We start from the raw sequence: 25,039 nt of genomic DNA, 5'->3' as shown, positions 1-25,039 counted from the left end.
ACTGGGAGGCGGATTTCTTAAGTCGTCGGACTTTTCATCCGGGGGAGTGGGAACTTCATCCGGAGGTCTTTGCCCAAATACTTCGACGTTGGGGCAAACCAGAGATAGATCTCATGGCGTCTCGACAGAACGCCAAGCTTCCTCGTTACGGGTCCAGATCCAGGGATCCAGGAGCAGTCCTGATAGATGCTCTGACAGCACCTTGGGACTTCAGGATGGCTTACGTGTTTCCACCCTTCCCGTTGCTTCCTCGATTGATTGCCAGAATCAAACAAGAGAGAGCATCAGTGATTCTAATAGCACCTGCGTGGCCACGCAGGACTTGGTATGCAGACCTGGTGGACATGTCATCCTGTCCACCTTGGTCTCTACCTCTGAAACAGGACCTTCTGATACAGGGTCCCTTCAAACATCAAAATCTAACTTCTCTGAAGCTGACTGCTTGGAAATTGAACGCTTGATTTTATCAAGACGTGGATTTTCTGAGTCAGTTATTGATACCTTAATACAGGCTAGGAAACCTGTTACCAGAAAGATTTACCATAAGATATGGCGTAAATACCTATATTGGTGTGAATCCAAAGGTTACTCTTGGAGTAAGGTTAGGATTCCTAGGATATTGTCTTTTCTACAAGAAGGTTTAGAAAAGGGTTTATCTGCTAGTTCATTAAAGGGACAGATCTCAGCTCTGTCCATTCTGTTACACAAACGTCTGTCAGAAGTTCCTGACGTCCAGGCTTTTTGTCAGGCTTTGGCCAGAATTAAGCCTGTGTTTAAAACTGTTGCTCCACCATGGAGTTTAAACCTTGTTCTTAATGTTTTACAGGACGTTCCGTTTGAACCCCTTCATTCCATTGATATAAAGTTGTTATCTTGGAAAGTTCTATTTTTAATGGCTATTTCCTCGGCTCGAAGAGTCTCTGAATTATCAGCCTTACATTGTGATTCTCCTTATTTGATTTTTCATTCGGATAAGGTAGTCCTGCGTACTAAACCTGGGTTCTTACCTAGGTAGTTACTAACAGGAATATCAATCAAGAGATTGTTGTTCCTTCTTTATGCCCAAATCCTTCTTCAAAGAAGGAACGTCTACTGCACAACCTGGATGTAGTCCGTGCTCTAAAATTTTACTTACAGGCAACTAAGGAATTTCGACAAACGTCTTCTCTGTTTGTCATTTACTCTGGGCAGAGGAGAGGTCAAAAAGCTTCCGCTACCTCTCTTTCTTTTTGGCTTCGTAGCATAATTCGTTTAGCTTATGAGACTGCTGGACAGCAGCCTCCTGAAAGAATTACAGCTCATTCTACTAGAGCTGTGGCTTCCACTTGGGCCTTCAAGAATGAGGCCTCTGTTGAACAGATTTGCAAGGCTGCAACTTGGTCTTCGCTTCATACTTTTTCCAAATTTTACAAATTTGACACTTTTGCTTCATCGGAGGCTATTTTTGGGAGAAAGGTTCTTCAGGCAGTGGTTCCTTCTGTATAAAGAGCCTGCCTATCCCTCCCGTCATCCGTGTACTTTTGCTTTGGTATTGGTATCCCAGAAGTAATGATGACCCGTGGACTGATCACACTTAACAGAAGAAAACATAATTTATGCTTACCTGATAAATTCCTTTCTTCTGTAGTGTGATCAGTCCACGGCCCGCCCTGTTTTTAAGGCAGGTAAATATTTTTTAATTTATACTCCAGTCACCACTTCACCCTTGGCTTTTCCTTTCTCGTTGGTCCTTGGTCGAATGACTGGGAGTGACGTAGAGGGGAGGAGCTATATGCAGCTCTGCTGGGTGAATCCTCTTGCACTTCCTGTTGGGGAGGAGTAATATCCCAGAAGTAATGATGACCCGTGGACTGATCACACTACAGAAGAAAGGAATTTATCAGGTAAGCATAAATTATGTTTTTGAAAACTGTCTACAAGCAAGTAATAACAAAATAATACTAAGATGACTTAATCTTCACAAAATAAAAAAAAATGACTGAAAAAAAATAAAACAAATCTGCTTGAGGAATGAAACAAATCCTCATACCTTGCATTTATTGTTTTCTTTCATAAGGTGGCGAGAGTCCATGAGCCATCAGATGTGGGATTAAACTACAGTCCACTAGGAAGCAGAGAAAAAATATCCTACATACCAAGAGTTTTTTATCCCTCCAACTTCTATGTTCACTTCAGTCTTATTTTTTGCCTCCAGAAGGTGAACATTTGAAGTACTTCCTTATCATTGTAGATCAGGGTTCTCAGACCAATGTGAGACCCATTATCCTCTTTAGAGAGCCAGGAATAAGACAGAGGGGTGTACTGCAGTACGTTGACGGTGAGAGTAATTATTCTGCGGAAGTTTGTCACTAGCCTGCCCAGGTGTGTCTGAGATTCATCCATCAGCCTACTCCTGTTGCTGCATCCTTAGACCCTGTGGCAGTTCACACTACATCGGATTGATTCCTCTGCTGTGAGTGCTCTTAGGTAAGTATGTGGTTAGCACACCCACAACCTGCAGGCTATTATTTGTTCATGGGGCATGTTTATATAGCCAGGGGACACACAACCCTTTAGTCACATATATCTATCTGAATCATGAAAGAAAAAATTTGGGTTGTTTGTCATTTTATGTTTTCCCCTGCTCAGCGGACTATTTTTTTATTTTTTTTTATAGCTACTGGGGTGTACGTTAAATCACTTTCCACTTGATGGCTAATATGGTTTTCTATTAGCTCTTTTGTGTGCTGCTTTTATTTCACTGTATGCTAGCAAGGGGTATTTTTACTTGAGACAGCAGCAGCACTTACAAAGGGTACTTTTGTCTAATTTGTTGCACTGGTGTTCTCAGCTGGTGTGGCTTTCATGTTTATACTAGTCAATGGCATATGAACTTTCCAGTGTACTGATTAAGATGTTTGGTGCTGTTTTCACATTTACATTCTGTTACTCGATTGACCATCTTTGGAGCGTGCTACTTTTCTCCTTGTTGTTCAGTAGTTATGAGAATTCTGTCAATCACTTGCAAGGAGTGTAGCGCGATCCTCTTCATATATCAAGAGCTTATTTTTGCTATGTTTGGAGCTAGTTTTCTTGGTATTTTGCTTAAAAGCAGGGTTGTATGCACGTGTCGGGAACACTATATTGCGTATATCCATTACACAATTGGAAGAGCACTAGATGGCAGCACTATTTCCTGCCATGTAGTGCTCCACCTACCTAGGTATCTCCAACAAAATACCATACCATGGGAACCAATCAAATTTGATAATAGAAGTAAATTGAAAACTTTTTTAAAATTGTCTGAATCACAAATGAAAATGTTTGGGTTCCATATCCCTAGTTAGTATTTCACAAGTTGTTTTCTTGTGGGCCTTCCTAGACAAACATTTTTAGTTTGTTGCTTTTCCATTTGGTCTGGCTACTGCTCCCAGAATTTTTTCAAAAGTTCTGGGGGTACGCAGTGATAAGAGCCCAGGGTATTTCAGTATTTCCTTACCTGAACTATATCTTGGTACAATCTCCATCTTTTCTTTTAGCAGTGTATTACACCAACATATTTTTGTTGTTTGTTTCTTCAGTAGCATGGTTTTAAAATCAATTTTCTGAAAGAGTTCTCTTGTTCCACAGTTCAAAATCACTTTTTTGGGAGTTCAAATAGACTCTTTGACCGAACAAAAAAGGTAGAAGCTGATTTCAGCTTGTTTAAATTAAAGTATATTCTGTGTCTTTCAGTATCACTTTGTATGGAAGTTATAGGCCTAATCATTTCCGCTTTAAATGCCATTTAGTTTGCTTTGGATTTCATAAGGCCTTTTCAGCTTTGTATGCTCCAGCAATGGTGCAGGGATCATGCTTGGCTTTCTCAAAGAATTTGTTTGGACTTCAAAACAAGACAGTCCCTGTCTTAGAGGATAGATTATCTGTTTATTATTCAGGGGGCTTCTTTTGTTTGTCCTTTCTGGACAGTGATCACAACATATGTAAGTCTTTTAAGCTGGGGTGCAGTCTAGGGGTCCCAGAGAGCACAGGGAGTTTAGTTTCCTCAGGAGGCGAGGATACCAATCAAGGTTTCTTTCATGTAATTAGCAAGAGTCCATGAGCTAGTGACGTATGGGATATACATTCCTACCAGGAGGGGCAAAGTTTCCCAAACCTCAAAATGCCTATAAATACACCCCTCACCACACCCACAATTCAGTTTTACAAACTTTGCCTCCTATGGAGGTGGTGAAGTAAGTTTGTGCTAGATTCTACGTTGATATGCGCTCCGCAGCAAGTTGGAGCCCGGTTTTTCTCTCAGCGTGCAGTGAATGTCAGAGGGATGTGAGGAGAGTATTGCCTATTTGAATGCAGTGATCTCCTTCTACGGGGTCTATTTCATAGGTTCTCTGTTATCGGTCGTAGAGATTCATCTCTTACCTCCCTTTTCAGATCGACGATATACTCTTATTTATATACCATTACCTCTGCTGATTCTCGTTTCAGTACTGGTTTGGCTTTCTACAAACATGTAGATGAGCTATGGTTGGGCACTTTGTTTATAAAGTTCTAAATATATGTATTCAAACATTTATTTGCCTTGACTCAGAATGTTCAACATTCCTTATTTTCAGACAGTCAGTTTCATATTTGGGATAATGCATTTGAATTAATCATTTTTTCTTACCTTCAAAAATTTGACTCTTTTTTTCCCTGTGGGCTGTTAGGCTCGCGGGGGCTGAAAATGCTTCATTTTATTGCGTCATTCTTGGCGCGGACTTTTTTGGCGCAAAAAATCTTTTCCGTTTCCGGCGTCATACGTGTCGCCGGAAGTTGCGTCATTTTTTTGACGTTATTTTGCGCCAAAAATGTCGGCGTTCCGGAAGTGGCGTCATTTTTGGCGCCAAAAGCATTTAGGCGCCAAAATAATGTGGGCGTCTTATTTGGCGCTAAAAAAATATGGGCGTCGCTTTTGTCTCCACATTATTTAAGTCTCATTTTTCATTGCTTCTGGTTGCTAGAAGCTTGTTCTTTGGCATTTTTTCCCATTCCTGAAACTGTCATTTAAGGAATTTGATCAATTTTGCTTTATATGTTGTTTTTTCTCTTACATATTGCAAGATGTCTCACGTTGCATCTGAGTCAGAAGATACTTCAGGAAAATCGCTGTCTAGTGCTGGATCTACCAAAGCTAAGTGTATCTGCTGTAAACTTTTGGTAGCTATTCCTCCGGCTGTTGTTTGTATTAATTGTCATGACAAACTTGTTAATGCAGATAATATTTCCTTTAGTAAAGTACCATTGCCTGTTGCAGTTCCTTCAACATCTAAGGTGCAGAATGTTCCTGATAACATAAGAGATTTTGTTTCTGAATCCATCAAGAAGGCTATGTCTGTTATTTCTCCTTCTAGTAAACATAAAAAATCTTTTAAAACTTCTCTCCCTACAGATGAATTTTTAAATGAACATCATCATTCTGATTCTGATGACTCTTCTGGTTCAGAGGATTCTGTCTCAGAGATTGATGCTGATAAATCTTCATATTTATTTAAAATGGAATTTATTCGTTCTTTACTTAAAGAAGTACTAATTGCTTTAGAAATAGAGGATTCTGGTCCTCTTGATACTAATTCTAAACGTTTAGATAAGGTATTTAAATCTCCTGTGGTTATTCCAGAAGTTTTTCCTGTTCCTAATGCTATTTCTGAAGTAATTTCTAAAGAATGGGATAAATTGGGTAATTAATTTACTCCTTCTAAACGTTTTAAGCAATTATATCCTGTGCCGTCTGTCAGATTAGAATTTTGGGACAAAATCCCTAGAGTTGATGGGGCTATTTCTACCCTTGCTAAATGTACTACTATTCCTACGTCAGATGGTACTTCGTTTAAGGATCCTTTAGATAGGAAAATTGAATCCTTTCTAAGAAAAGCTTATCTGTGTTCAGGTAATCTTCTTAGACCTGCTATATCATTGGCTGATGTTGCTGCAGCTTCAACTTTTTGGTTGGAAACTTTAGCGCAACAAGTAACAGATAATGATTCTCATAATATTATTATTCTTCTTCAGCATGCTAATAATTTTATCTGTGATGCCATTTTTGATATTATCAGAGTTGATGTCAGGTTTATGTCTCTAGCTATTTTGGCTAGAAGAGCTTTATGGCTTAAGACTTGGAATGCTGATATGGCTTCTAAATCAACTCTACTTTCCATTTCTTTCCAGGGTAACAAATTATTTGGTTCTCAGTTGGATTCTATTATCTCAACTGTTACTGGTGGGAAAGGAACTTTTTTACCACAGGATAAAAAATCTAAGGGTAAAAACAGGGCTAATAATCGTTTTCGTTCCTTTCGTTTCAACAAAGAACAAAAGCCTGATCCTTCATCCTCAGGAGCAGTTTCAGTTTGGAAACCATCTCCAGTCTGGAATAAATCCAAGCCTGCTAGAAAGGCAAAGCCTGCTTCTAAGTCCACATGAAGGTGCGGCCCTCATTCCAGCTCAGCTGGTAGGGGGCAGGTTACGTTTTTTCAAAGAAATTTGGATCAATTCTGTTCACAATCTTTGGATTCAGAACATTGTTTCAGAAGGGTACAGAATTGGTTTCAAGATGAGACCTCCTGCAAAGAGATTTTTTTCTTTCCCGTGTCCCAGTAAATCCAGTGAAAGCTCAAGCATTTCTGAATTGTGTTTCAGATCTAGAGTTGGCTGGAGTAATTATGCCAGTTCCAGTTCCGGAACAGGGGATGGGGTTTTATTCAAATCTCTTCATTGTACCAAAGAAGGAGAATTCCTTCAGACCAGTTCTGGATCTAAAAATATTGAATCGTTATGTAAGGATACCAACGTTCAAAATGGTAACTGTAAGGACTATCTTGCCTTTTGTTCAGCAAGGGCATTATATGTCCACAATAGATTTACAGGATGCATATCTGCATATTCCGATTCATCCAGATCATTATCAGTTCCTGAGATTCTCTTTTCTGGACAAGCATTACCAGTTTGTGGCTCTGCCGTTTGGCCTAGCTACAGCTCCAAGAATTTTTACAAAGGTTCTCGGTGCCCTTCTGTCTGTAATCAGAGAACAGGGTATTGTGGTATTTCCTTATTTGGACGATATCTTGGTACTTGCTCAGTCTTTACATTTAGCAGAATCTCATACGAATCGATCAATATTTTGGAACTCCGTGCAATTTTCAGAGCTCTTCAGTTTTGGCCTCTTCTGAAGAGAGAATCGTTCATTTGTTTTCAGACAGACAATGTCACAACTGTGGCATACATCAATCATCAAGGAGGGACTCAGAGTCCTCTGGCTATGAAAGAAGTATCTCGAATTCTGGTTTGGGCGGAATCCAGCTCCTGTCTAATCTCTGCGGTTCATATCCCAGGTATAGACAATTGGGAAGCGGATTATCTCAGTCGCCAAACGTTGCATCCGGGCGAATGGTCTCTTCACCCAGAGGTATTTCTTCAGATGGTTCAAATGTGGGAACTTCCAGAAATAGATTTGATGGCGTCTCATCTAAACAAGAAACTTCCCAGGTATCTGTCCAGATCCCGGGATCCTCAGGCGGAGGCAGTGGATGCATTATCACTTCCTTGGAAGTATCATCCTGCCTATATCTTTCCGCCTCTAGTTCTTCTTCCAAGAGTAATCTCCAAGATTCTGAAGGAATGCTCGTTTGTTCTGCTGGTAGCTCCGGCATGGCCTCACAGGTTTTGGTATGCGGATCTGGTCCGGATGGCCTCTTGCCAACCGTGGACTCTTCCGTTAAGACCAGACCTTCTGTCGCAAGGTCCTTTTTTCCATCAGGATCTGAAATCCTTAAATTTAAAGGTATGGAGATTGAACGCTTGATTCTTGGTCAAAGAGGTTTCTCTGACTCTGTGATTAATACTATGTTACAGGCGCGTAAATCTGTATCTAGAGAGATATATTATAGAGTCTGGAAGACTTATATTTCTTGGTGTCTTTCTCATCATTTTTCTTGGCATTCTTTTAGAATACCGAGAATTTTACAGTTTCTTCAGGATGGTTTAGATAAGGGTTTGTCCGCAAGTTCCTTGAAAGGTCAAATCTCTGCTCTTTCTGTTCTTTTTCACAGAAAGATTGCTATTCTTCCTGATGTTCATTGTTTTGTACAAGCTTTGGTTCGTATAAAACCTGTCATTAAGTCAATTTCTCCTCCTTGGAGTTTGAATTTGGTTCTGGGGGCTCTTCAAGCTCCTCCGTTTGAACCTATGCATTCATTGGACATTAAATTACTTTCTTGGAAAGTTTTGTTCCTTTTGGCAATCTCTTCTGCCAGAAGAGTTTCTGAATTATCTGCTCTTTCTTGTGAGTCTCCTTTTCTGATTTTTCATCAGGATAAGGCGGTGTTGCGAACTTCTTTTGAATTTTTACCTAAAGTTGTGAATTCCAACAACATTAGTAGAGAAATTGTGGTTCCTTCATTATGTCCTAATCCTAAGAATTCTAAGGAGAAATCGTTGCATTCTTTGGATGTTGTTAGAGCTTTGAAATATTATGTTGAAGCTACTAAGTCTTTCCGAAAGACTTCTAGTCTATTTGTTATCTTTTCCGGTTCTAGAAAAAGCCAGAAAGCTTCTGCCATTTCTTTGGCATCTTGGTTGAAATCTTTAATTCATCTTGCCTATGTTGAGTCGGGTAAAACTCCGCCTCAGAGGATTACAGCTCATTCTACTAGGTCAGTTTCTACTTCCTGGGCGTTTAGGAATGAAGCTTCGATTGATCAGATTTGCAAAGCAGCAACTTGGTCCTCTTTGCATACTTTTACTAAATTCTACCATTTTGATGTATTTTCTTCTTCTGAAGCAGTTTTTGGTAGAAAAGTACTTCAGGCAGCGGTTTCAGTTTGAATCTTCTGCTTATGTTTTTCATTAAACTTTATTTTGGGTGTGGATTATTTTCAGCAGGAATTGGCTGTCTTTATTTTATCCCTCCCTCTCTAGTGACTCTTGTGTGGAAAGATCCACATCTTGGGTAATCATTATCCCATACGTCACTAGCTCATGGACTCTTGCTAATTACATGAAAGAAAACATAATTTATGTAAGAACTTACCTGATAAATTCATTTCTTTCATATTAGCAAGAGTCCATGAGGCCCGCCCTTTTTTTGTGGTGGTTATGATTTTTGTATAAAGCACAATTATTCCAATTCCTTATTTTATATGCTTTCGCACTTTTTTATCACCCCACTTCTTGGCTATTCGTTAAACTGAATTGTGGGTGTGGCGAGGGGTGTATTTATAGGCATTTTGAGGTTTGGGAAACTTTGCCCCTCCTGGTAGGAATGTATATCCCATACGTCACTAGCTCATGGACTCTTGCTAATATGAAAGAAATGAATTTATCAGGTAAGTTCTTACATAAATTATGTTTTTCATGGCCCTTCAGAGTTCGCCTCTGTTGAGAAGAGAGTCTCAACTGCGTTTTCAGTCAGACAATGTTGCACCAGTAGCATATATCAATAATTAGGAGCGGGACTCACAGTTCCATAGCCATGAAGGAAGTATTTTGTATAATTTCTTAGGCAAATGACAATTTCTTTAATTTTTGCAGTTCATATTCCAAAGGTGAGCAATTTGGAAGCAGATTTTCTCAGTCTTCAATCCCTGCATCCAGGGGATTGGTCTCTTCATCTGGATATTTTCAATCAGATTGCGGCTCTTTGGGATTTCCTAGAGATAGATCTGATGGTCTCTCGGTTTAAGAACAAACCCCACAGTAAATTTATTAGCTCCAGGGATCCTCAGACAGAATTTGTGGATGCTCTAGTAGCCGGCTGTCTTTTCATCTTCCCTATATCTTTTCTTCTCTAGTTCTTCTGCCAAGGGTGATTGCCAGGATCACCCAAGAGGCATAAACAGTGATATTGATTGTTCTGGATTGGCCCTGCAACTTGGTTTGCGTATCTGGTTCAGATGTCCAGTTGTCTACCATGGCCACTTCCCCTATTTGGATCATGATTTTTCCTGGCATTATTTTTAGAATTCCAAGGATTTTGCAATTTTTTCTGGATGGTTTGGATAAAGGTTTATCCACTAGTTTTCTTAGAGGTCAGATTTCTGTTTCATTGCTAATCTCCCTGATAATTCAGTGTTTTGTTCAGGCGTTATTCAGGATTAAGCCTGTTATTGAGCTGATTTCTCCTCCTTGGAGCCTTAATCTGGTTTTAAAGGTTTTGCAGGCTCCTCCATTTGAACCCATGAATAAGGTGGATATCAAGCTTTTATCTTGAAAGGTTTTGATTATTTTGGCTATCTCTTCTACTAGGAGAGTTTCTGAATGGTCTGTTCTTTCTTTTGACTTTACTTATTTTATTTATAATCAGGATAAGGCAGTTTTGAGAACTAAGTTTGATTTTTTACCTAAAGTTGTGTCTTTGGAAAATATGAGTAGGGAAATTGTTGTTCCATCTTTTTTTTTCTAATACTAAGAACTCTATGGAGAGGCTTCTCAATAATTTCAATGTTGTGAGAGCTTTGAAGTACTATGTGCAGACTTCTAGTTTGTTAATTTTTCTGGTTCTAGAAAAGGGCAGAAAGCTAGGCTACGGCTGTTTCTTTGGCCTCTTTGCTTAAGCTTTTGATTCACAAAGCTTACTTGGAGGTCAGCCAGTCTCCTCCAAAATGGAGCTAGTCGGTCTTCTCTGCATTCTTTTACTAAATTTTACCATTTTTATGTTTTTGCTTCTTCTGAAGCAGCTTTTGATAGGAAAGTTCTTTTTCTTTAGTCTGTTTTTTAAAAAAACATAAATCTCTAGTTGATCTAATATTGTGAAAAAAGTGTGTGGGGGGTGGGGGACTAGTTATTAAAAAGTATATATCATGCTTGTTCAGCCCTCATTACTTGTAGACTAAACTAATTGGGTATTAGTTTCCCAGGAGTAATGGATTGTGGACTAACCACCTATATGAAATAGAACATAATTTATGCTTACCTGATAAATTAATTTTATGTTGGTGAGAGTCCACAAGATCCCACCCTGTTTTTTCTTCTAGTGGTGGTTTTATTTTTGCACCTCCTTTTTTTTCCCTGCTCCTTTTTGTTGCTCTAATTACTTCAGACTAATTTTCTAGTAAGGCAAGAGAGGGGTTTTATAGAGCTCTTGGGGTTTGGGAATCTGCGCCTTCTCTTAGTGGTTAGGAAGAGTAATTCCCAGGAGTAATGGATTGTGGACTCTCGCCATCAAATAATTTATCATGTAAGCATACATTGTTTTTCTTGACTATATATTAGACTGAGGTGAACAGGGAAGTGGGAGAGATTAAAAGCTCTTGGTATGTTGGCTATATTTTTGCCTGTGAGGAATAGAAGAAAATAGAGTGGCGCCTCATGTGTAGAATCAACAGATATGAAAGCCAGTAATAATAGTAGTAGAGCCAAATGGATACTCACACACTTCACAAGCACACCAATGTGCTGGTAGTAGCAGGCTGCAGATTCAAATAGGTGTGGCAGCTCACCTCTCAGGCAGTACTGTGATGCTGGAGATGAAATAGGAGACACAGAGAAAAAGAAGCACTACATGTGCAGACTATTAAAAATATAACTGACAATATTTTCAGTGGTACAAATGGTTACCCACATACTCCATGAGCACACTTATGTGCTGGTAGGAACAAGCTGCACATTTTAGGCAGGTGTAGCAGCTCACCCCAAATCAGATTTCTTGATGCTGTAGTCAGATGGCTCCAATAGGTAACACAAAGTCCCAGAAAGATAGAGAGACTCTTATGTATCAGCAAGGCAGTAGGTAGGTAAAGATATCCACTCAATGGCGTATTTCCAGTAAAATACAGATATTTATTAAAAACAAAAGTTAAAAAACACAACAAAACAATTGCTGTGTTGGGTGGATAAAAAGGGGTTAACAATTACCCCAATAATGCAACGCGTTTCTCGGTTTTGCACCGTTTCATCAGGCTGGGATAATTGCTTTCATATCTGTTGATTCTACACATGAGGCGCCCCTCTATTTTCTTCTATTCCTCATAGTTATACCCGGACAAGTCGGCGAGGAGGAGGCATCCACCACCGAGCTTTCCACTTGGTTTTGAAAAGGACTTATTTTTGCCTTGACTTTGTAATTATATTTAGATTTCTCTCATTTAGAGAGGATTTTAATTTTTGATTTTTGGTTATTTGTATTGTACACACAATTACTAATTTGTATTGTACACACAATTACTAATTTGTATTTTTTATAAGAGTATATAGATTTTCATTAATATCTGTATTATCACTAGCGCCCCCTTATTTTGCTGTAAGGCTATACATACCTATTTTTTTGCCTGCCTCCTTGTCGACTGGAGTTCAATCCTACATGTGATGGCTCAAGGACTCACTACCATGAAATAAATTAATTTATTAGTTAAGCATACATTTTGTTGTTGCTATTTATTCGATTGAGGTTTTTTCCCCATGGAACTGAATACTAACTCAGCGGCTAGTGTGTACAAGCACAGCTGAGATATTTTTAACAGTGCCCTTTTCTTTTGGTAATCAATGGAAAAGTGTTCTTCCTAGTGTTAAACAGGATTGCTTAAATACATGATTTGCTACATGTATAAATGGTTTATTAATAATATGGAGTAAAGGAAGAGACAAGAAGAAAGAACGCTGCAAACATTGAATTCACAGAAATTATTTGTTGTTAGGCATCATAATGACGACTAAAAATGTCAAGGTTAGTCCTTAAAATGTTTATGTATGATGTATTGCATCTAATGGGCTCTGATAACTAAGCACAGTGAGGGTAGTGTCTATTAAATGTGAGTTAAATCAAAATTTACACTAAAGAAATTTATGGGGATTAGGCAACAGACATATTTACCATATGTAATCTATAAGGAGCATTTTGTCATTTGTGTCCAGGGGAAAAAAATAATTTACTGTTACATGATAGTCTTTCTTTTTTAAAAAAGTAATTGTAAACAACTTATTTGCTCCTGCACAGCACTTTTGATTTACTCTCTCAATCAGTCTGGAGTTTTATTATGACAAACCCCTTGTATTTCTTTACAAAAGCTGACCTGGGTGATTGATAATCAATTAGTTGATCTTGCATTCACTGTTTTCAAGGCTTTATCTTGTCTGTGGTAATAGATTTCAGACCTGCAAGGAGAGAAGGAGTCTGCAAGAACGTTACAGTCAGAAGTGAGGTCATTAGAGTCTGAAAACATGAAATTGGAGAAAAGAGTGCATACCTTGGAGCGAGAACTCAATGAAAACAAACAGATCAACAATTTGTCAACCTCATCAGGTTAGAAGCAAGTTTATATAAATCATTGTTCAAATGTGTTTTTTTGTACTGTTTATTTTATTCTTGGTGAATCTTCACACCCTGTTTAAACTCACAGGTGCCCAGCATACATCTCTGTAGGAATAACTAATTGCATGTTTTCCTATGGGCTAGATTAATTTTGAAAATGTTGTTTACCACCAACTTTAGCTGATATTTAAATCTCTTTCACATAATTTACAATCTGTAAGAGAAACATACAATAGCTTGTCTCTAGATGATATCTGGAAGGAACTGGACAGGATAAAACTCCAATCAGTCCAATGGTTTTAAGGGAACTTAGCTTTGTCATAGCATGAACACTCTCTCTCCTCTCTTCTTTCTCTCTCTCTCTCCCTCTCTCTCTCTTCTCTCTTTTATCTCTACAACAAAACAAATTAATGATTTATGATAAATACAGTGTGCCAAACTAATCTAATTTGCTTCTGTAAGTAGGAACATACATGTGAATCAATAGATTAAATATTTGTGCAAAGGATTTTGATAGATTGCAGTGTTCTCCCCAGGGCATTTTTTTTTTATTATTATTTCAAAGGCTTTATTGGAAGATAAAAATGGAACAAAAATTACACATACATCATCAAGAAGATCCATAGGGCAAATAAAGCTAACATTGGGGTCTATGTATGATGTGTGCGTTACACAATTCACGAGTCCACTCATAAACCAATGAAATTCGAGTGTCCATAGAGTTAGCCTAAAGTGTTAAGGTGAAGGTAATTCTTGCGGAACTATCCCGAACCTGACGTGATACATGCTCATCTTCTAAATGTCCAGAAAGTGAACAAAATTATCCAATTCTTCAGTGTGAACCTATAAATTATATGCTCTAGTTTGTAATTTGATAGGACATATCACAAGTTCTTCACCAACTCTATTTCTACATACTTCTGCATGAAACAAGAGGTTAACTCCTCAAGTAGAGGTGAATAAAGAATATAGAGGGCAGAAAAAGGGAGAGGGGGAGGGAGGGGGGGGAGAGGAAGATTATGGGAAGGGCAAAGCAGGGGGAAGAAGGGAAGAGAAGGAAAATGCATTAGGAGGTAAGAGGTAGCCCAGCTGAACTCCAAAAGGGGGAAGGAGGTATGGGACACCTCAAGGGCCCTGATGCAATAAGGTATGTGTTGTGGACTCCCAGTAGAAGATAACCTCCTGAAAGAAGGCCATGTTTCCCATTTTAAAATATGAATGTTCTTCAAGGGAGAGAAGCTCCGAGGTGTTGTGGATCCACTCTTGTAATGTAGGTGTGTGTGGTGTTTTCCACTTTCTAGCTATTAAAAATTTGGCACTGTTGATACCTAACTGCAACAGCTTCCATCTGATCTTACATTGTTTACCTATCTTGAGGTTGAGGAGTGCTATAGTGTGATGTCTCCCCAGGGCATTTTTAATGGGCACACCAACCGGCAAAAATGTAAGATAACATTGTAAATGTAAGATAACATTAGTTAAATTAAAGGGACATAATACTCATATGCTAAATCACTTGAAACTGATGCAGCATAACTGTAAAAAGCTGACAGGAAGATATCACCTGAGCATCTCTATGTAAGAAAGGAATATATTTTACCTCACAATTTCCTCAGCTCAGCAGAGTAAGTTCTGTGTAAAAAGTTATACTCAGCTGCAGCCCAACTGCAGGTAAAAAAAAAAAATGAAGAAATGAACAGCAGCCAATCAGCATCAACAGTGCTGAGGTCATGAACTCTTTTACTGTGATCTCATGAGATTTCATTGTAAACTTCCTTATACTGAATAGGGAAATAAGATGAGTGTGCACGAAAGCTCGCTCCTTCCGCTGTCCCGGGACAGACATACTGATTTGTTGCTTAGAAGTCCTTTACAATGGGATGTGGCTACTGAGCAACTTTTGAGGTAAAATATCTTTCTTTTTTACATAGAGATGTTTAGGTGATATTTTCTAGTCAGCTTTTTACAGCTATACTGCATCACTTTCAAGTTTTTAAACATTTGGGTATTATGGCCCTTTAAAGAAACATCCCAGCCAAAATTGGAATCCACATGGATGCATTTCTGTTTTGAATAGAAGCATATTTGTAATGTACATGTAATAGCAAAAATGCTTATAATAAAAGCTATAGCTGTTTCAAAAGTGTATTGAAGTATTCACAATACACCAGCATTTAAAACACAGCACTTGCTCAAAAAGCCTAAGGTGCTTGTACCATCTGTTAATGACTCAATGTGTTTATTGCTGACATGATACAAGCCCCACTGGCGCTCTGAGCAGCTGTAGTATTTAACCCCTTTACCCAATTGGAGATATATATATACGTCATGCGCAACTAAGCTCATCGTACCACATAATGTATATATATGTCCAAGCTGCAGGAAGCTCCAGCAGTGTCAGCTGTTAAGTTACAGCAGAGAGCTGGAGTTCCTAAACTCCAGGCATCTGCCTGCATATGGAACCGGAGCATGATCAGTGCTCCAGTATATGAAGGCAGATTTCAGATTGTTAAAGACGGTGAAACTGTATGTGTGTCATACTCTGGTGAGGGGGAGGCGGGTGGGCGGTCCAGTGGGTGGAGGGAGTGGGATGGGCCCTAAACAGGAGAAAAACAAAATGAAGGAAGAGGGAAAGATGGGGAGCTACACTACAGAAAAAGCTATTGATCGCTGGAGGGGGGATGTGGGGGTACCAATACACTACAGAAAAATAGTTAAAAATATATATATATGTTTCTATATGTACTAGCAGACAGTTCCCAGTACTAAATATGGCTGCCATTAGTGGGAGGTAGGAGGGTGGAGGAGAATCACTACACTGCCGGAAAAAAAAATCTATTTTTTTTTTAATAATAAAAAAAAAGCAAACCTAAACTGCAGACTTGACTGCCAGTTCCTGAGATGGTGGTGGCCAGTGGGGGGTGAGGGAGGGAAGAGAGGTGTTTGGTAGGGATCAGTGGGTGGGAGGTGTCTGTTGGGAAATCTCTACACTACAGCTAAAATTAACCTTTCAAGCTACCTGATTAACCCCTTTACTGCCGGGAATAGTAGTTGTGGTGCACTGCTGCAATTACCAGCCTACTAATTACCAAAAACTAATGGCAAAGCCATTTTTGTCTGCTATTTTTAGACAAAGGGGATCCCAGAAAAGCTTTTGCAATCATTTGTGTCATGATTGCACAACCAGTATATAAATAATTTCAGTGAGAAAAAATTTCAGTGTAAAAAGTTAATGATTTTTCTTATGATCACATTTGGCGGTGAAATGGTGGTATGAAATATACCAAAATGGGCCTAGATCAATACCTTGGGTTGTCTGCTTTAAACAAAATATTTAGTTTTGACAAGGCTCTATTTCTTTTAAATGGAGTGATGCTAAAATTCTCCAGTATTTTGGGCAAGTTTTTCTCTGATATTCCCAGTATAGCGAAGGGGTTAAAATGCTGGTGCAATGAGAATATCTAGCTATGCTTTACATGCATGTGCAGAGAAACATTTTAACACTAAAACAGTGATAACTTTTACTAGTAGCATTTTTGTCAATAAATGTATATTGCAAATGTGTTTCTATTCAAAGATGTAATTCATCTATGTTCATTTACATTTTATCCAGTCCACGGATCATCCATTACTTGTGGGATATTCTCCTTCCCAATAGGAAGTTGCAAGAGTATCACCCACAGCAGAGCTGCTATATAGCTCCTCCCCTCACTGCCATATCCAGTCATTCTCTTGCAACTCTCAACAAAGATGGACGTAGTAAGAGGAGAGTGGTGTATTATAGTTACAGCCCCAATAATTTTTACAAAGGTTCTGGGCTCACTTCTGGCGGTCCTAAGACCACGAGGCATAGCGGTGGCTCCTTACCTGGACAATATCCTGATACAGGCGTCAAGCTTTCAAATTGCCAAATCTCATACAGAGATAGTTATGGCATTCCTGAGGTCGCATGGCTGGAAAGTGAACGAAGAAAAGAGTTCTCTATCTCCTCTCACGAGGGTTTCCTTCCTAGGGACTCTTAATAGATTCTGTAGAAATTAAAATTTACCTGACGGAGTCCAGGTTATCAAAACTTCTAAATGCTTGCCGTGTTCTTCACTCCATTCCGCGCCCCACGGTGGCTCAGTGCATGGAAGTAATCGGCTTAATGGTAGCGGCGATGGACATAGTGCCATTCGCGCGCCTGCATCTCAGACCGCTGCAATTATGCATGCTCAGTCAGTGGAATGGGGATTACACAGATTTGTCCCCTCTACTAAATCTGGATCAGGAAACCAGATATTCTCTTCTCTGCTGGTTATCTCGGGCCCTTCTGTCCAAGGGTATGACCTTTCGCAGACCAGATTGGACAATTGTAACAACAGGTGCAGTCTGGAACTCCCTGAAGGCTCAGGGTTCATGGACTCAGGAGGAGAAACTCCTCCCAATAAATATTCTGGAGTTAAGAGCAATATTCATCAGATTTCAGTCGGACAACATCACGACTGTGGCTTACATCAACCATCAAGGGGGAACCAGGAGTTCCCTAGCGATGTCAGAAGTCTCCAAGATAATTCGCTGGGCAGAGACTCACTGTTGCCACCTGTCAGCGATCCATATCCCAGGTGTAGAGAACTGGGAGGCGGATTTTCTAAGTCGTCAGACTTTTCATCCAGGGGAATGGGAACTCCATCCGGAGGTGTTTGCTCAATTGGTTCTCCGTTGGGGCAAACCAGAATTGGATCTCATGGCGTCTCGCCAGAACGCCAAGCTTCCTTGTTACGGATCCAGGTCCAGGGACCCAGAAGCGGCACTGATAGATGCTCTAGCAGCGCCTTGGTTCTTCAACCTGGCTTATGTGTTTCCACCGTTTCCTCTGCTCCCTCGTCTGATTGCCAAAATCAAACAGGAAAGAGCATCGGTAATATTGATAGCGCCTGCGTGGCCACGCAGGACCTGGTATGCAGACCTAGTGGACATGTCATCCTTTCCACCATGGACTCTGCCTCTGAGACAAGACCTTCTAATACAAGGTCCTTTCAATCATCCGAATCTACTTTCTCTGAGACTGACTGCATGGAGATTGAACGCTTGATCCTATCAAAGCGTGGCTTCTCCGAGTCAGTCATTGATACCTTAATACAGGCACGAAAGCCTGTCACCAGGAAAATTTACCACAAGATATGGCGTAAATATCTTCATTGGTGTGAATCCAAGAATTACTCATGGAGTAGGGTTAGGATTCCTAGGTTATTGTCCTTCCTCCAAGAGGGTTTGGACAAAGGATTATCAGCTAGTTCTTTAAAGGGACAGATTTCTGCTCTGTCTATTCTTTTACACAAGCGTCTGGCAGAAGTTCCAGACGTTCAGGCATTTTGTCAGGCTTTAGTTAGAATTAAGCCTGTGTTTAAACCTGTTGCTCCTCCATGGAGCTTAAACTTGGTTCTTAAAGTTCTTCAAGGGGTTCCGTTTGAACCCCTTCATTCTATTGATATCAAACTTCTTTCATGGAAAGTTCTTTTTCTGATGGCTATTTCCTCGGCTCGAAGAGTCTCGGAGTTATCTGCCTTACATTGTGATTCTCCTTATCTGATCTTTCATTCAGATAAAGTTGTTCTCCGTACAAAACCTGGGTTTTTACCTAAGGTGGTTTCTAACAAGAATATCAATCAAGAGATTGTTGTTCCATCATTATGTCCTAATCCTTCTTCAAAGAAGGAACGTCTTTTGCATAATCTAGATGTAGTCCGTGCCTTGAAGTTTTACTTACAGGCTACTAAAGATTTTCGCCAAACATCTAACCTGTTTGTTGTTTACTCTGGACAGTGGAGAGGTCAGAAGGCCTCGGCAACCTCTCTTTCTTTTTGGCTTCTGAGTATAATCCATTTAGCCTATGAGACTGCTGGACAGCAGCCTCCTGAAAGGATTACAGCTCATTCTACTAGAGCTGTGGCTTCCACCTGGGCCTTTAAAAATGAGGCCTCTGTTGAACAGATTTGCAAGGCTGCAACTTGGTCTTCCCTTCATACTTTTTCCAAATTTTACAAATTTGATACTTTTGCTTCTTCGGAGGCTGTTTTTGGGAGAAAGGTTCTACAGGCAGTGGTTCCTTCCGTTTAAGTTCCTGCCTTGTCCCTCCCATCATCCGTGTACTTTAGCTTTGGTATTGGTATCCCACAAGTAATGGATGATCCGTGGACTGGATACACTTAACAAGAGAAAACATAATTTATGCTTACCTGATAAATTTATTTCTCTTGTAGTGTATCCAGTCCACGGCCCGCCCTGTCCTTTTCAGGCAGGTCTAAATTTTAATTAAACTACAGTCACCACTGCACCCTATGGTTTCTCCTTTCTCGGCTTGTTTCGGTCGAATGACTGGATATGGCAGTGAGGGGAGGAGCTATATAGCAGCTCTGCTGTGGGTGATCCTCTTGCAACTTCCTGTTGGGAAGGAGAATATCCCACAAGTAATGGATGATCCGTGGACTGGATACACTACAAGAGAAATAAATTTATCAGGTAAGCATAAATTTATGTTTTTTCTAACCTATACATTTGCCTGTTTCTAAGCCCCTGAAGTCTAGCTCTTATTTCTATGGTTTTTATAAGCTTTTTACAGCCAGACATTGCTAGTTTGTGTGTGCCATATAGATAGCATTGTGCTCACGCCTGTGGAGTTATGCAGGAATCCACACTAATTGCAAGTTTGTAAAAATAAAAAAAAATACTGAGATAAGGGGCAGTCTCAGTGCAACTTAGCAATTAAAAAGTATATTAATATAACAGTGTTGATAAACAAAACTGGTGAATGGGTTATAAAGGGATTGTCTATCTTTTTAAACAATAACAATTTTTAAGTAGACTGTCCCTTTAAATCCATGTTGAGACCTAACCTTGATAATGGAGTACAATGTTGGTGATTGATTATTAAAAAACACACTGCAGAACTTTAAAGGAATATTAAATGCGAAGAATTGCATAAGACAATGCTATAACACTTTGAAATTTAACTGAGCAATAGCAATTTCTTTTATACAGGTGGTGAGTCCGCAATCCATTACTCCTGGAAATTACCCTTCCCTACCACAAGTAGAAGGCAAAGATTCCCAACCGCCAAGAGCTCTATAAAACCCCTGCCACCTCACAGGTACCTCGGTCTTGTCTTTGCCTCCTGTGGATGTGGTTGAAGAATGAAAATGTGCATTTAAATTCTAGAGAGAGAGGTGTTTTCAGTCTGTTGAGGCCCGTTTTCCCCTCAGAGTACATTATTTGTCAGAGGGATGTGTATAGGGCATGGTTGGAGGCTCTTTTTCTTCTATAAGATACGACGAGTCCACGGATTCATCCTTTACTTGTGGGATATTATCCTCCTGCTAACAGGAAGTGGCAAAGAGCACCACAGCAGAGCTGTCTATATAGCTCCTCCCTTGACTCCACCCCAGTCATTCTCTTTGCCTACTCTTAGTAATAGGAAGGGTAAAGTGAAAGAGGTGATAAAATGTTAGTTTTTATTTTCTTCAAGCAAGAGTTTTTTATTTTAAATGGTACTGGTGTGTACTATTTTCTCTCAGGCAGCAGATGGATCAAGACTTCTGCCTGGAGGCTGATGATCTTAGCATTTGTCACTAAGATCCAGAGCAGTTCCCACAGAATGGCTGAGGAGTACTTAAGAAACTTCAGTGTGAGGAACGTTTTTCATGCTATAAGCAGTGAGGTATTTTTTTCTGGAGAGACTGTGGTATTTCAGAATTCGCTTACAGTATCCCCATGAGGGAAAGGGTAAGCAGTAATCCTAAAAGAATAGAGGGGTATTACTAAGCTTGCATAATAGGGGCTAAGGAAAAATTGTTGACACTGAGTTTGAATGTTTGTGGGCAAACGTTTATTTAACTGGGAGTGCTGATAACGTTTTTGGAAGGAACGTATTTTTATGCTTAAATGAGAGGGTACACTTGGCTTCTTTTTGGGTTTAGGAACCCACATGGCTAGTTTGAGACCGCTCTGGTGCGGTTCATTTGGGCTGAGAGACATCGAGTGAGATGGGTGGGGCCTATTTTCGCGCCTCAGTTGCGCAGTTGTATTTGACAAGCAGCAAGCTCCAACTCCGGTGGGCCCTTGTGAGAGTATTGGGCCAAATCGAAGCTTTAACCCTATTTTCCAGATCCCTGAGGGCAGGTAGGCGCCACAGCAGGGCTGTGGCGTGGTGCAGGGGGTGTTTTTTCCGGATTTAAACGTTTATTAATTATCCGTTTTTTCCAGTAAGGGTTAAGTGTTCCTTTCCTTGTGGGGCAAACTTAGCTGCATAGTTTGAATGCTTATATCACAAAATTGATACGATATGATTGTTTTAAAGCAGTTTTGCAAAGCGTGTATGCTTTTTTTTCTCTTAAAGGCGCAGTTCCGTTTTTTAAGATTATTTTTTCACTAAATAAAGTGTTTTCAAGCCTGTTTGTGGTCATTACTAGCCTGTTTAACATGTCTGATATTGAGGAAAGCCAATGTTCAATGTGTTTAGAAGCCATTGTGGAACCCCCACTTAAAATGTGTCCCTCATGCACTGAAAAGGCAATAAATTGCAAAGAACATATTTTAGCTAATAAAAGTATGTCGCAGGATGATTCTCAGTCAGAAGAGAATCAGGTTATGCCATCTAATTCTCCCCAAGTGTCACAACCATTAACGCCCGCACAAGCGACGCCAAGTACTTCTAGTGCGTCTAATTCTTTCACCCTGCAAGATATGTCTACTACCCTCACTGAGGTTTTATCTAAACAGCCTGGGTTGCAGGGAAAGCGCAGTAGGTCCGGTGTGAGAGTAAATGCTGAGCCCTCTGACGCTTTATTAGCCATCTCCGATGTACCCTCACAATGTTCTGAGTTGGGGGTGAGGGAATTGCTATCTGAGGGAGAGCTTTCTGATTCAGGAAAGATGTTCCCTCAAACAGACTCAGATATGACGGCTTTTAAATTTAAGCTAGAACACCTCCGCTTGTTGCTCAGGGAGGTTTTAGCGACTCTGGATGATTGTGACCCTATTGTAATTCCACCAGAGAAATTGTGTAAAATGGATAGATATCTAGAGATTCCTGCTTACACTAATGTTTTTCCGGTCCCTAAGAGGATTTCGGACATTGTTACTAAGGAGTGGGATAGACCAGGTATTCCGTTCTCTCCCCCTCCTACTTTTAAGAAAATGTTTCCCATATCAGACACTATTCGGGATTCGTGGCAGACGGTCCCTAAGGAGGAGGGAGCTATTTCTACCCTGGCTAAGCGTACAACTATACCTATTGAGGACAGTTGTGCTTTCAAAGATCCTATGGATAAAAAATTAGAGGGTCTTCTAAAGAAAATATTTATTCATCAGGGTTTTCTTCTGCAACCTGTAGCATGCATTGTTCCTGTAACTACTGCAGCTGCTTTTTGGTTCGAGGCTCTAGAGGTGGCTGTTAAGGTTGAGACCCCATTAGATGATATTCTGGATAGAATTAGGGCTCTCAAGCTAGCTAATTCTTTCATTACAGATGCCGCTTTTCAACTGGCTAAATTAGCGGCAAAGAATTCAGGTTTTGCCATTTTAGCGGGTAGAGCGTTATGGCTTAAGTCCTGGTCTGCTGACGTGTCATCAAAATTTAAGCTTTTAGCCATTCCTTTCAAGGGTAAGACCCTATTCAGGCCTGAACTGAAAGAGATCATTTCAGACATCACTGGAGGAAAAGGCCATGCCCTTCCTCAGGATAAGACAAATAAGATGAGGACCAAACAAAATAATTTTCGTTCCTTTCGAAACTACAAAGGTGGTCCCTCTACCATCTTACCCTGCTGCAAAGCAGGAGGGGAATTGTGCTCAATCCAAGTCAGTCTGGAGACCTAACCAGACTTGGAATAAGGGTAAACAGGCCAAGAAGCCCGCTGCTGCCACCAAGACAGCATGAAGTGGCAGCCCCCGATCCGGGACCGGATCTAGTAGGGGGCAGACTTTCTCTCTTTGCTCAGGCTTAGGCAAGAGACGTTCAGGACTCTTGGGCTTTAGAAATCGTGACCCAGGGGTATCTTCTAGACTTCAAAGATTCTCCTCCAAGGGGGAGATTTCATCTTTCTCGATTGTCTGTAAACCATACAAAAATAGAGGCGTTCTTACGCTGTGTAGAAGACCTATATGCTATGGGAGTAATCTGCCCAGTTCCAAAAGCAGAACAGGGGCAGGGGTTTTACTCCAATCTGTTTGTGGTTCCCAAAAAAGTGGGAACCTCCAGACCAATTTTAGATCTCAAGATCGTAAACAAATTCCTCAGAGTCCCATCCTTCAAGATGGAGACCATTCAGACTATTTTACCAATGATCCAGGAGGGTCAATATATGACCACCGTGGATTTAAAGGATGCGTATCTTCACATTCCTATCCACAAAGATCATCACCGGTTCCTCAGGTTCGCCTTCCTGGACAAGCATTACCAGTTTGTGGCTCTTCCCTTCGGGTTGGCCACAGCTCCCAGAATTTTCACAAAAGTGCTAGAGTCCCTTCTGGCGGTTCTAAGGCCGCGGGGCATAGCAGTGGCGCCTTATCTGGACAATATCTTAAATTCAGGCGTCAACTTACCAACTAGCCAAATCCCACACGGACATCGTGTTGGCCTTTCTCAGATCTCACGGGTGGAAGGTGAACGTAAAAAAGAGTTCACTTATCCCCCTCACAAGAGTTCCATTCCTGGGAGCTCTGATAGATTCGGTAAATATGAAAATTTTTCTGACAGAGGTCAGGAAATCAAAGATTTTAACCACCTGCCGAGCTCTTTATTCCATTCCTCGTCCGTCAGTGGCTCAGTGTATGGAGGTAATTGGACTAATGGTAGCGGCAATGGACATAGTCCCGTTTGCTCGCTTGCATCTCAGACCACTGCAACTATGCATGCTCAAACAGCGGAATGGGGATTATGCAAATTTATCTCCTCAGATAAATCTGGATCAAGAGACCAGAGACTCTCTTCTTTAATGGTTGTCACAGGAGCATCTGTCCCAGGGAATGTGTTTCCGCAGGCCAGCATGGGTGATAGTGACGACGGACGCCAGCCTATTGGGCTGGGGTGCAGTCTGGAATTCCCTGAAAGCACAGGGTGTGTGGACTCAGGAGGAGGCTCTCCTCCCGATAAATATTCTAGAACTGAGAGCGATATTCAACGCGCTTCAGGTGTGGCCTCAGCTGGCTTCGGCCAGATTCATAAGATTCCAGTCGGACAATATCACGACTGTAGCATATATCAATCATCAGGGGGTAACAAAGAGTTCTCTAGCGATGATAGAGGTTTCCAAAATAATTCGATGGGCAGAGACTCACTCTTGTCATCTATCAGCAATCTATATCCCAGGAGTGGAGAACTGGGAAGCGGATTTTCTAAGTCGTCAGACGTTTTATCCAGGGGAGTGGGAACTCCATCCGGAGGTGTTTGCACAATTGATTCATCAATGGGGCACACCAGAATTAAATCTGATGGCATCCTTGTTACGGGTCCAGATCAAGGGATCCTCAAGCAGTACTGATAGATGCTCTAGCAGTACCTTGGTCGTTCAACCTGGCTTATGTGTTTCCACCATTTCCTCTCCTTCCTCACCTGATTGCCAGAATCAAACAGGAGAGAGCTTCAGTGATTTTGATAGCACCTGCATGGCCACGCAGGACTTGGTATGCAGACCTGGTGGACATGTCATCTCTACCACCGTGGACACTGCCACTGAGACAGGACCTTCTCATTCAAGGTCCGTTCCAGCATCCAAATCTAGATTCTCTGCGACTGACTGT

General features: G+C 40.6%; 1 protein-coding gene across 5 annotated transcripts in view; it reads left to right on the top strand.

Annotated features, from left to right (window-relative positions):
• CLIP1 (CAP-Gly domain containing linker protein 1) overlaps nt 1-25,039 on the top strand; it is an 868,764-nt gene that overhangs the window by 808,479 nt on the left and 35,246 nt on the right. For all 5 annotated transcript variants that reach the window (XM_053701760.1, XM_053701761.1, XM_053701758.1 and 2 more), the window contains one exon: nt 13,096-13,252. In XM_053701760.1, the coding sequence (XP_053557735.1) occupies nt 13,096-13,252 (157 nt within the window). The remainder of the gene's footprint in view (nt 1-13,095; nt 13,253-25,039) is intronic.

Source organism: Bombina bombina, chromosome 2 (genome assembly GCF_027579735.1).
Source record: "Bombina bombina isolate aBomBom1 chromosome 2, aBomBom1.pri, whole genome shotgun sequence".
Taxonomy (NCBI): domain Eukaryota; kingdom Metazoa; phylum Chordata; class Amphibia; order Anura; family Bombinatoridae; genus Bombina; species Bombina bombina.
Note: the sequence above shows the minus strand (reverse complement) of the source record. Positions and strands in the feature narration are given on the sequence as shown.